We start from the raw sequence: 13,469 nt of genomic DNA on the forward strand, positions 1-13,469 counted from the left end.
GGAAGATGCAGATCATTATTACCCTACCCTAACCAAAAAACCCTGGGAAACTCAGAAGGCACTCCTGCATCAACTGAAAAAAAAATCAGGCAGACTCCTTCCTACCAAGGTATTCCCAAGTGAATGACTGAAGGTGAGTCAGCATCCATGCAGACTCCTACTGGAATACTGGCCGGCCCTCACAAGCACTGGAATTTCCTATTTCTTTCAAATGTTGATAATAAGCGCTCTACCCATTTTCTTTGGTGCCTATTCGAAACTTTCACCGCTCTCCTCAGCCTGTCCTCTCTGCCCTCTTCTGAACATGGTTCTGCTTTTATAATAAAGGAAGTCATGCAGGTTAATATCTAAAATATAAAAAGAACTCATATAATTCAATAGCCAAAAACAAAACAGAACACATAATTAAAGATAGGCGGAGGAACCGAACAGACATTTTTCCAAAGAACACACAAAAAGGTGCTCGACATCATTAATCATCAGGGAAATGCAAATCAAAACCACAATGAGAGACACCCCACACCTGTTAGAACAGCTGTCATCAAACACATAGTAGATAACAAGTGCTGGCCAGGATGTGGAGAAAAGGGAACCCACGTGCACTGTTGGCGGGAATATAAATTGGTGCAGCCATTATGGAAAACAGGATGAGGGTTCCTCCAAAAATTAAAAAGAGAACCACCTTATAATCCAGCAATTCCACTCCTGGGTATATACTGGAAAGAAACAAAATCACTGTCTCAAAGAGATACCTGCACCACCATGTTCATTGCAGCGTTATTTATAATAGTTAAGATATGGAAACAACCTAAGTGTGCATCAACAAATGCATGAATAAAGAAAATGTGATGTATATATATATACATATATATGTGTGTGTGTGTGTGTGTGTGTATATATTATTCAGCCATAAAAAAGAAGGAAATTCTGCTGTTTGCACCAACATGGACGGGTCTTGAGGGCATTATGCTAAGTGAAATAAGTCAGACAAAGAAAGACAGATACCATGATCTCACTTACACACAGAATTGAAAAAAATACAAACTCAGGGCTTCCCTGGTGGCGCAGTGGTTGGGAGTCTGCCTGCCGATGCAGGGGACGCGGGTTCGTGCCCCGGTCTGGGAAGATCCCACATGCCGTGGAGCGGCTGGGCCCTTGAACCATGGCCTCTGAGCCTGCGCGTCCAGAGCCTGTGCTCCGCAACGGGAGAGGCCGCAACAGTGAGAGGCCCGCGTAACGCAAAAAAACCAAAAAACAAACTCATAGAAACAGAGAATAGATCAGTTGTTGCCAGAGCTGAGGAGGGGGAGACAAAATGGGTGAAGGGGGTCAAAAGGTACAAACTTCCAGTTATGAGATAAGTAAGTCCTAGGGATGTAATGTAAAACATGGTGACTAAAGTCAACAACACTGTACTGTATATTTGAAAGTTGCTAAGAGAATGGGTCTCAAAGTTTTCATCCTAAAAAAAGAAAATTGTAATCCTATGAGGTGATGGATGTTTAAATATATTGTGGTGATTATATATATGTATAAAATCATTTTGTTGTACACTTCACACTAATGCAGTGTTATATGTCAGTTATAGCTCAATAAACCTGGAGAAAAATATTTCAAGCAAAGAACAAAGAAGCCATCCAGGCCCACGCACCCTCACAAAAGTAAAATCCATTTTTACACCTTCCCTGCGGTCTCAGATGAGGAGCACACTTCTGCCCAGGACTCGTCCTCCACCTGCCTGCTTGAATTGATCATCTTCTCTTCTTTGCAAGGACCTTGTTCTATCAGTAATAGCCTCTCAGTCTCTTAGCCTCTTACATGGCCTTTGGAGTAACAAACACAGTCAATTTCACGACCTTTAAAACAAAACAAGTAAGCAACACACACACACACACACACACACACACACACACACCACCTATGTCAGCTAAAGTGTTCCTGTCTAAAGGGTCACCTCATCTTCTTTCTCATATTGTTAACTCCTATTCACATTTATATCTCAGGAATTACTTCTGGAGATCCCATCCTGACCACCAGACTCCCACTTCATCCTGTGTATAATCCTAAGTTGCACTGTCATTGCCATTGGTGTCTCCAGAGTCCTGAATAGGTCATGGAGCCCTCGCAGCCGTGGGCGGGTCACCTATGTTTCCCCAGCACGTGGCACAGTGACCCAGACAGAACAAGGGCTCAGTAACACCCACTGCACCAAATGCTTCACCATAGACCTCAACTCACCATGTTTCCTACTCTCTCCCACTTTCCCATCATAAAAAGTTTCTGTATTTAAAATGTTGATCTGAAGTCACATTAGCAGAGTCAACCTTTTTCCACCTGTCTCTCTCCATCCCTATCACAACATTTTAACTATTTATTAACATATTTTTATCTACCGCTAGACTCTGAGCTCTAGGACCTAATGATCTGACTTATCTTCCCTTTTGGAGCACCTGTGGATATAGAAGTTCTCACAAGTTATCTAAAAGGAGGGAGGGAAGGAGAGGGGCGATAGGAGCCGCAGGAGGTGGGTGAGGTGTGGGAGTGTGTTTGCATAACACAATAAGGTGAAAATTATGAAAACAAAAGATACCCAGTTCCAAAACTCTCCCTCGACTTAATAAAAAATGGCAATCATTTGTCAAAAAGTTTACTGTATGTTTATTTAAATGAAATACAAGTTTTATATCTACCCAAACTCTTTCAAATTCACATTCCGAATTTATGATCTACCCCATTTCCCCATTTATCTCAAGGAGTAGTATTGATCTTCATAATAAGATTATATAATTTACATATCTTAAAAAAGAAAACATACAGCAATAACATTAAAGTAATACAATGCATTGGCCTGGGCTTTTCCAGGTCATGGGGCATTATCACACAGGTAAATCATTTATCTTAGGACCACACTAAGAGCTAAACAGAACAGGTGCTGTTATTTTCACTTTACAGTTGAAAAAAATTGAACTTCAGAGAGGTTAAGAGGTATGCACGCCTTGGAGCTATGAATAAATTGAAGAAGAAGGTGACAGTAAAAGGAAGAAATATTAGATTTGCTCTTTTGAAAATGATGCAGTGGGAGAAATGCAATCTTAATCAGCAACGACAAATACTTATTCAGCATTTACCTCATGGAGCCCAGCTCTGTCTTTCCTGTGATAGAACTTTTATCAAAAGAAAGAGCAGGTATCACTTCACAGCGCTTCAGACAGCAATTTTTTTGAGAGGCCTGCGCCTTTCAAATAATTTACTACCCAAACACTTTTAAATTTAGGGTGGCAGGAAAAGTAATCGTTAACTATTTAACATCTAATACAGCTAGCATACTACAGCATTTTCTTGGTTTAACATATTCAGTAAAGCGTTTCCTTCTCTCTCTGTGTGTGTGTGTGTGTGTGTGTGTGTGTGTGTGTGTGATGTGCATATACTTCAAAAGGTTCTTGGATAATGAATATGCATTGATTCAGGAAAAACACACTGTTCCCTCTCACCCAGAGACAGAAACCTTGATTTTCTCCTGTCTTATTCTGCCCACCTACAGTTCCTATCACCATGTTGGCTTCTTTGGTTTATGCGTCTTTGCTAGTTATTTTTTCAGATGCTTTTAGGTGGCCATTCTCCTGCCAATTTTAGAGCCACCTGGAGCAACATCGTTTTTTTTTTTTTTTTTTTTTTTTTTTTGCGGTACACGGGCCTCTCACTGTTGTGGCCTCTCCCGTTGCGGAGCACAGGCTCCGGACGCGCAGGCTCAGCGGCCATGGCTCACGGGCCCAGCCACTCCGCGGCATCTTCCCGGACCGGGGCACGAACCCGTGTCCCCTGCATCGGCAGGCGGACTCCCAACCACTGCGCCACCAGGGAAGCCCTACATCTGGTTTTTTTTGTTTTTTTTTTTTTGCGGTACGTGAGCCTCTCACTGTTGTGGCCTCTCCCGTTGTGGAGCACAGGCTCCGAGGATGCGCAGGCTCAGCGGCCATGGCTCACTGGCCCACCCGCTCCGCGGCATGTGGGATCTTCCCGGACCGGGGCACGAACCTGTGTCCCCTGCATCGGCAGGTGGACTCTCAACCACTGCGCCACCAGGGAAGCCCGGCGCTACATCTTTTTAAAAAAAATAATAGAACCCATGAACAAGAAGAATTTAAGAGATCTTTGTGTCCACTGCCATATAAATGTTAACACTTTTTCAAGTGTGTCCAGAACTTACACGCTGGATTGCACCAATGAAAATACTTGTTGCATCTAAGGAGTAGATTATGGATGATTATTGACTTATTTCCTAAAAACCAATTTTAATGGTTTATATTACCTTGGCAATAAATAAGAAAAAGTATTGATATTATAGAGTCTTGCAACTGTGGCATTCTTGCTTTGATGACATTTCTTGGAGATATTTATTCTTTGACTGCATTATATATATATAAAATATATATAATGTATATGTTATATATAGAAGATATTTGAGAGCAAATAGGTTTTCACGTCAAGTAAATGTGATCAGGAATAAAAGTTTCATTTTATCATTTGCCCCTGAGGAAAAATGTAACCTATTTATCCACAATCTGTATTATGACTGCTTTCCGACTTGTTTTCATAAAAAGCAGAGATTTTTTTTTTTTTAACATTCTTGCTTTACTTTTCAGGACTAGACACGGAGAGGCAGGCTATGTAAAAAAAAAAAATTAAAAACTTACCCACTCTTCCTCATCGTAGTCCGAATGATGCGGTATGGAGTCCTGCTTTCTCATCGGCGGGGGTGGGTCCTGGGAACTGCTCTCCTCTGTGCTGTTCTTAGGAGAGGGCGGCTTCTTAAGGACACCTCCTGGCCTGGCAGTGTAAAGTGCTAGAAGGGCACTTCTGACCAGCTGATCCTTGAAGGCATGTACGAAAAGCTCTGTCTGGAAAGAAATTGACAGGGCTTCAGCACAGAGCTTTGAAAAGGTCAGTGGCAGATTTGCTGTCACCTAAGTGGTGTGGATGGTGGAAAAAGTGCAGGCAACAAAGAGAGAAAATGATTCATAGTATCAATGGAAAATAGTTTGGTTTGGATTTCCGCCAAGGCCTTGAGTTCTATTCTAAAGTTAATGCTGAGGTTCTATATGCATTGTAAACACCATCTGTCTCCTCAGCCCACTCTCTTTTAGTTCCAGATCCTGTCTTTGGAGATGTATTTCACTGGGGATTATCATTTGAACACCATCTCCCTGCTGTGCCTTTCAAGTAATTCCAAATACACCTTTAAAGAAAATGTGATCAGACTATGTTTATTTTGTATTTTAAACAGAGTTAAAGGCTAAAGAATGACATATCTCTTCAAAAATAAAAAAAAATAGAGGCAGGAGACCTTTTTTTCTTTTTAGCATCATGGACAGATTTCAGCAGTAGAGCTGACATAGGCAGTCTTCCCCATGAAAACATTTGGCTTTTATTCCCCATTACTACCCTCTAAACTGTCTCCTCCACCAAACGGTTTCGGTAGCGTTCAGTGTTAACGAGCTTACTATGCAACTTGCCATGTAGGTTTTACAAGCTGGTGGTAAATACCTAGTAAGTACTATCGTAATGATTGCTTTCCAACAATAAAGAACTTTACAGCTGTACTCTGCAATTTCCGGATGAAATGTTTAATGGCTTCACCCTGTTATACTCTGCAGGGTGCAGTAATTGATTTTCTGTATTATAGTACACTTAACATACACGTGGCCTACCAATCTGTTTAGAGAAGTAACTCAAGCACTGACCCACATTGTTAACATATTTATGCTTTGTAATCTGTTGGGAAGGGGCCCTTTAACCCATAGCATTATTTTGAATCACAGATCATTTACTGAGACACTCCTGGATATAATGCTGTCTTCACCAATGCTGTAACTCAAGGCAATCATTTATTGGTGCTCTCTCAATATGTAGTCAGCAGTGTCATGCTCAATAATTGTTACTAAATTGTCTCTGAATCTCCGTGTTGTAAGAGTGGACAATTACAGAACACCAGTTAAACCAAGTTCAAAATAAGCAACTAATTAATAAGACCCTGTCATACCTGCATAGTTATATCTTTGCAGTGGATCGTGAAATTCTAGAGCTAGAAGGGAGCTGAGTGGACCTCTTCACTAACCAGATAAAAAAACGACGAAAAAAGTGTGATGATCTGTTCTAGGGCAGACTGCTGATTGGCAGCACAAAGGGGAACAGAGTCAAAGTTTTCTAACAAATTCAGCAGTATTTTCCTTACTCCACACCATGCACCATGACCCTCAGCCTCGATCCTTCTGTCCTTCTTCCCCTTCTTCTCTAACTCTGGCTCCCCATGTGTTCTGAACATCTACCAGCTCTCATAGTTAACTGTGTCCACAATTGCTGATGTTAACTCTCCGCCCCGTGAAATTTTAATGGATGTTTTAAACACTCTTTTAATCTGTTAGTCATATTGAAGGCACTTTGAAGGTAAGTAGACAAGAAATATGGTAAAAAGAGGCTATATTAGAATAAGAGGTTGGAAAATAATTTTATAATAACTAAGAAAATAAAAATAAGGCAGAGTTCTTTTCATTAAAAGAACGGATGAAAAAGTTGGCTAGACAGTACAAGTCAGTATAGTTATAGCAAAATGGGGGAACATGCTGTTTACATAATTTTCAGACAGCATGGATGTGTCTGTCAATGTGAATTTAAATATTAAAAATGTGAATTTACTTCCACTCAGCTTAACCTAACTATTTCTTTCTTGATAGTTTCTTCTTGATAATTTCTTGATAAATTCTTTTGATTTATTTTTGGAGCAAAACAGATTGACTTCTTTGACTTCCTGCTACTACAGCTCCAGTCTCCATAACACTCACTAATTACTATGCAGCTGAATACTATTCAAACCCAATGAAATTTCCTATGGTTCTTGTAATCACCACTATTTCTTCCCATAGCATGCACACACAGAGTTTCCTCTTAATTTACTCAAATCTCATTTGGGTTGATTTAGCACTAAAGACATGGGAGATAATACAGTAGATTCTTGCAGTTTTACAACCTAGAATTTTGGGGGAGGGTAGCTGAATATAATGCACAAAATATTAAACACAATAAAAGCTGATCTTCTACTTTGTGTGTATACTGAAACATGTAACTGACGCCTTGGAAACTCTCTGGATCACCCAGATCCTGTGCATAGAATCGTATTCTGTTAGAAAATAGCAAAATATTCCATTGCAATTTCCATCATGACCTGGAAAAAGTCTTAATTTTCTTGACTGGTATTACTTGGTAAAGGTAGACCAATATAGACCCAGGTGTTTTACCATCAAAATAAATCAGCTTGAAGAGATTAAGGTAGTCACACAATCCCAACACATGTGTATGTTGCTGTTCTTACAACTGAGATAATACCAGGGAAGTTACGCATCAGGGAAGGAGGTGACCACGTCTCTCTGAGCTGCCTATTGACTCAGAGTTCCGAAAGCCTTTTTCCTTTTCTTACTTAGCTCCAACTATAATAATGAAAGAAGAAAGGCTGACTAAATATTATTGTAAGGGTGGGCAAAGCAATTAATTTAAATTATCAGTGTAAGATTATAGTAAAAAAGCATAAACTCTGAACCCAAGGCAGATCTATTTCATTAGTTCTATATTTAAAAAAGAATAAGAAAAGAAAATGTTCTCTTGCCTTTCTGCCATTTGTCCAATTCATATGCTCATACAAGTATCCTTCAAAGTAACACACAGAATTATCTGCAAGTACAAAACTACTAAAAATTACTTCTCCTGGGGATACATTTCCTAGTTTCCTGAATACTAATGCCAGGGGAATTGTTAGAATATGTTCATTTAAAAACATTCTTTTAAACTAGAGAACTCAACAAATTAAGCAAAGTCCCATTCTATTTAGAATTTCCTTAGAGTCACTGAAAAAATTCAAGGCCATGCCTAATCTCACCTGCAGTACAAAATACCATAAACAAGTAATTATCATTTTAGTAGTCATGTATATGGAAAAAAAAGAATCCTGCTTATTTTAAAATTTGATAAGCTTTAATTATTTCATAGTGTTATACTTGACATTAGTACCTTGATATGTGTTTAACATTCCCTAAAGCAAAGAACATTGAACTTTCAGCCAGGAGAGTTACCTGACATCTGGGCAGCTTATCTAAATTATCCACTTGACCTTGGCTAAATCACATAACAACTTTTCTCCAGTATGTACAAAATTACAACGCCTATCTGTGAAACCCTTATGGGAGTTCACTGAAAACTGTACTCTTCTATTTATGCTTCTCTTTCTTGACTGACCTTTTCAGTTTCTGCCGTTGACTCATAATCCCCTGCTCACTCAAAATGTGGTAAGTGGACCCCAAGGGGCCTTAAACCACATTCTTAAAAGCATTTTTCCATTGATGATGTAACCCCTTCTTCCATAACTTCAAGTATCATTTTTTATTATGCCAAGGTCTTCAAAATCCATTTCTGCTTACCTCCTGAATCAGCATGGTCAAGGGTTTCCATCTGCAAGCTTTTTGAGAAGTCCCAGCCCGATCTCAAGTTTTTCAAATAAATGTTTTCTTCCCTGTTTTCCATCTGAGTGGTATCATTACTACTCAGCAACTCTGAGTCCAAACGTCTGGCTCATTTTCAGTAATATTTATTTTCTGGGTTAGTGATCAATTTCTAGTAGTTAGATATTTTCAGTAATTTCAAAGATTGACCCTTACGTTATATCCCCACAGCTAATCCTAGTTAATATCCTTTCTGCATTCCATGTTGATATTTCCATAGTCTTCTTACTGGTTGATTTCTTTAGCTCTTCTTTTTTCAGGATGTTATCCAAGGTCACCACCACTAAAATGTTGACTTCTGGGTCCCATCTCAGGACTACTGAATCAGAATTTGTATTTTATCAAGCTCCCCCAAAGCATTACTGATATTGTGATGCTCAATAATTCAAATCTCTCTGTCCTTACTCAGCCTAGTTACGGCTCTGAGGATGATCTTCACAAAGCAAGCCTCCAGGCCTTCCGCCCTTAACAACCTTCTCAGTACCTACAGAACAGACCTTCTCTTGGGTAAATAACTAGGAGTGAGATGGATAGTTCATATATAAACCTTTTAACTTTATGAGACATCGATGAACTGTTTTTCAAACTGCCAACAATTGTGTACCCATTAGTGATAGATGAAAGTTCCAGTTATTCCATATCTTTCCTAACTTTTCCTATGCTCAGCCCTTTTGATTTTAGCTATTCCAGTGGGCGGTTAGTGGTACCTCATTTTAGTTTAAATTTGCATTTCCCTAATAACAAATAATGATGAGTATCTTTTCATGTGCTTATTTGCCATCTGTCTTTTTGATAAACTGTCTTTTCAATTCTTTTGCTCATTTTTAATTGTTTTATCATTCAGTTGTAAGAATATACATTCTGACACAAGTCCTTTGTCAGGTACATATTTTATGCATATTTTCTCCTAGTCTATGACTTGCCTTTTCAATTTCTTAATACTGTCTTCTGAAAACTTTAATGAAAGTTTTTAATTTTGAAGAAGTCTTACATATTGTTTTCTTTTTTTTTGGTTCATGCTTTTTGTGTTCTAAGAAATCTTTGCCTAACCCAAGATGACAAAAATTTTCTCCTATGTTGTGTTCTAGATGTTTGTTTATTTATCTGTTTGTTTTTTTCTTTTAGCTTGTATATTAAGGTCTATGATCCATTTTTAATCAATTTTTATATAAGTGTGAAGTAAACATAAGGAAAGGTTTATTCTGCATATGGATATCCAATTGTTCCTGCACTATATGTTAAAAAGATATCCTTTCCCCAATGAATTTCTTTTGCACTTTTGTCTAAATTTATTAAACACATATGTATGGGTCTATTTCTAGATTCTGTATTCTATTCTGTTGATCTACATATCTGCACTTACACTAATATGTTACAAACCATGCAATGAATATTATTTTTGTTTTAAAGAGTAAATATGTTAAAGTAAATTAAACTTTTGATTTTTAAAATTCTGTCCACATACATACCATTTCTGGCACTCTTTATTCTTTTGTGTAGATCCAAATTTTCCATGGTATCATTTCCTTCTGTATAAAGGATCATTTCCTTTAAAATGTGTCATAGTACAAGTCTGGTATGAAATCTCACAGTTTTTGTCTAAAATGATCTTTATTTCACCTTTATTTTTGAGGGACATCTTCTCTAGATATGGAATTGTAACTTTTTATGTACGTCAGTATTTTGAAGATGTTACTCCATTATCTTCTGGTTTGCATAGTGTCTAATAGGAAGTCTTTTACAATTCTCATTTGTGTTCCTCTGCACATGTGCCTTTTTTTTTCTTTTTATTTTCTGGTTGTTCACAATTTTCTCTTTACCTCTGTTTCTCAGCAGTTTAATACCTGTGTTTCTTTCTTTTTTTAATATTTACTCTGCTGGAGTACATTTTGCTTCTTGGATCTGTAGTTTCATTGTTTCATCAAATTTTGAAAAATTTGGTCATCATTTCTGCATATATTTTTTTGTCCCCCTCTTCTTTTATTCTAGGACTCTAAATATATGTATGTTAGATATCTTGGTATTGTTCTGTAAGTCATTCATGCTCTGTTTTATCATTTTCAGTTATTTTTCTCTTTGTGCTTCATTTAATTATTTTCTAATACTATGTTTGCAAGTTCACTATCTATTCTTCTGAAGTGACCAATCTGCTAATTCCACCCAGTGCATATTTTTATTTCAGAAATTATATTTCGCTTTTCTTTGAGTTCTATGTGATTCTTTTTTTAATTTTCCTTTTTTTCTCCTCATCCTTTTTATATGTTTCTTTGCTTTCATAAGTACGTGAGCATATTTATAAGTGCCATGTTAAGGTTCTTATCTACTAACTGCATCATCTCTGTCATTTCGGGGTCTGTTTCTATTGCTTAATTTTTCTTCTAGTTCCAGGTTATATTTTCCTGCTTCTTTGCATGCTTGGTATATGCTTGTTGAATGCCGGGGGCATTTTGAGTTTACATTCTTGTTGCTATATTTTATTGTATTCTTTTAAAAAATGTTGGGTTTTGTTTTGGTATGAAGTTAAGTTACTTCACACCAGAAGGACTCAGTAAGATCATTTCAAACCTTATTTTTAAGCCTTGTTAGAGTGAATCAAGAGCAGCCTTTAATCTAGGACTAAGTTAGCCCCACTACTAGGGCCATGCCCTTCTGAGGGCTCTGTGCAGTGCTCTATGTGTGACAAAGTCTTCTCACTCTGCTGGTCAGGAGATAAACCATTCCGAGTCCTGTATGACCACCAGGACTTCTTTTGTATGCTTATTTCTCGTACTTACTTCCCTGGATTTTGATAGTTTATTCACATGCGTATGCAAATCAGCACTCAGGTAAAGATTTTAAAGCACCCATTTACAGATGTCCAAGGCTCTTTCTGTATGCAGCTCCCTCCTTCTTGGTACTCTGCTCTGCAAATTTTAGCCATCTTGGCTTTTCCTGAACTCCACTTTCTGTCTCCTCAACTTGAGAAGCTGCTGTTTGGCTTCTCCCTCCTTGTGCTGCAGCCTGGAAACTGCCTCCAGGAAGAAACAAGGCAATTATAAGGTCACATAGTTTGTCATCTTCCTATGCTGCCTATTTTCCAATGCCTAAAAACCATTATTTTATACATTTTGTCTAGCTGTCCTTTTGTCGTTTGAGAGGATCCATATTACCCTACCATGGCCAGAAACAGAAGTTCTAATTCCATGTATTTTATGTATAAGTGTCATTCTTAATATTATTTTACTTTCTTACCTTTATTTTACTTGTTTTTAATAGTCTAATAAACACAGTTTTGTTTTTATATAACAGCACTTATTTCACCAATTAAATATTGACCATATGAGGGAGACTATGAAAAGAAGAAACATAAGTTCTAATCCTGAAATTTCACCTTCATTAACACTAGTTACTTTCAAGTTCCCTTAGAATTTAGTATGTGTGTATATGTAGACATATACTTTCACCAGCTATAAAAAACAAACGAAAACTCACTGAATTCTTCTCCTCAATTTGGGATTGAGAGAGAGTAGTGGAAGTGAATAAACAATAAGAAATTCCTTCTCAGTACCTAACTAATCAACATAATCAATGTTCTGTATATAATATATATCTTCAACTTCTTAGCATACTGACTTTCTGGCATTGTTATTAAGGAAAACGGAACATTTCTTAAGAAAATCCTGAGTTAAGTTTTAGAATGGAATGCTTGTTTCTTTCTTTGAATACAGCAGAATGCTTTGGTATACTATGTTAAGGTTGAAAAGATACTAGGAATTGGAAGGTGTTGGGTTTTCTCAAATATATTGTGAGCAAAGCCTCTAATATTTGTGACCAAATCCTTTTTTGTTGTTGTTTACCATTTCACAATTGCCGTGTTGTGAAATAGTCCATGCTTTTAATTTCTTAGACTGTAAAATTAATACTGTGTAGTATTTGTCATACAGCATTGAGTACAATACCACACACAATTAGGTGCTCAATACTGCTTTGTGATGAGCATAATAATAAAGACTTTCTAAACAAGGTCTATCAATCTCTATGGAGTGGAGACTATGATGGGCATTTGAAACTAATGTCACACATATATCTGAGTAATGAGATACATGCCTACATTTGTGTCCTTACGTTTTCATTTTGAATTTCTTTACGTTACTTTTCTCTTTCTCTCTCTCTCCTTTTTTTTTGGTCACAGTATTGTATAATTTTAGTCTAGAAAAAAGGAAAATGCATTTTTTTATCCCACTCTATTATTAACTTTTCATATCTTATGTTAAAAATTTGGCTTATGCTTTGTTTTCTCTGTTGGGATTAGTTATGTAAAGTCGGAGTTTGTCTTTTGCTATAAACCTATACATCATAACATTAAATAATTCTTTAATATTTTCATGAACATATGCAGCAAACAAATCCAGTTATCCTTCAGAAGATTCTTTTTGTAAGAACTATTTTGTTAAAAAATAGAACAACTTAATTGAGGTTGTGCAAATTAGGATATGAAAAATTTATAGTAAATTTTATTGTGAAATTTCAGTTATGCCCTGTGGATGAGTTCCTAAGAAAACAACTCAAGAACTTATTTTCCAAACATGTCAGTGCAGATTCCTTAAAAGAAGCAAGGGGACTATCAATGAAGATAGTCCCTGGTCTTAAACACGAAATGTTTCTAAGGTAAATCTTGCTAATATTAAATTACACTAAAATTTAAGATGCCACTAAAATGATTGATCTTTTATGCTAGATTCATGGATCACAGTTTATTTTAAACCACGAGCTAGTAACTATCTTCGTACACTATGCAAAGCTCTGTTAACTTAGATACTTCTTTGAAATTCTGGGCTTGAATTCTTAAAGAAATGCATGGCTTGCAAATTTAACTTTAAAAAATCCTCGTAATTTCAAGTGTTGACAGATTTCTTAGTAGACGAAGCTTGTCTACTCAGTAAC

The 13,469-nt window shown here is 37.1% G+C and overlaps 1 protein-coding gene across 7 annotated transcripts in view; it reads right to left on the reverse strand.

The window, feature by feature from the left end:
• Nucleotides 1–13,469, reverse strand: part of INPP4B (inositol polyphosphate-4-phosphatase type II B) — a 353,066-nt gene that overhangs the window by 118,290 nt on the left and 221,307 nt on the right. For 5 of the 7 annotated variants that reach the window (XM_065877996.1, XM_065877994.1, XM_065877993.1 and 2 more), the window contains exon 14: nucleotides 4,695–4,898. The exons of the other annotated variants lie outside the window; for them this stretch is intronic. In XM_065877996.1, coding sequence (XP_065734068.1) covers nucleotides 4,695–4,898 — 204 coding nt within the window. The remainder of the gene's footprint in view (nucleotides 1–4,694; nucleotides 4,899–13,469) is intronic. 7 annotated transcript variants of the gene reach the window in all.

The sequence above is a fragment of the Phocoena phocoena genome, chromosome 5, assembly GCF_963924675.1.
Source record: "Phocoena phocoena chromosome 5, mPhoPho1.1, whole genome shotgun sequence".
NCBI classification, from domain to species: domain Eukaryota; kingdom Metazoa; phylum Chordata; class Mammalia; order Artiodactyla; family Phocoenidae; genus Phocoena; species Phocoena phocoena.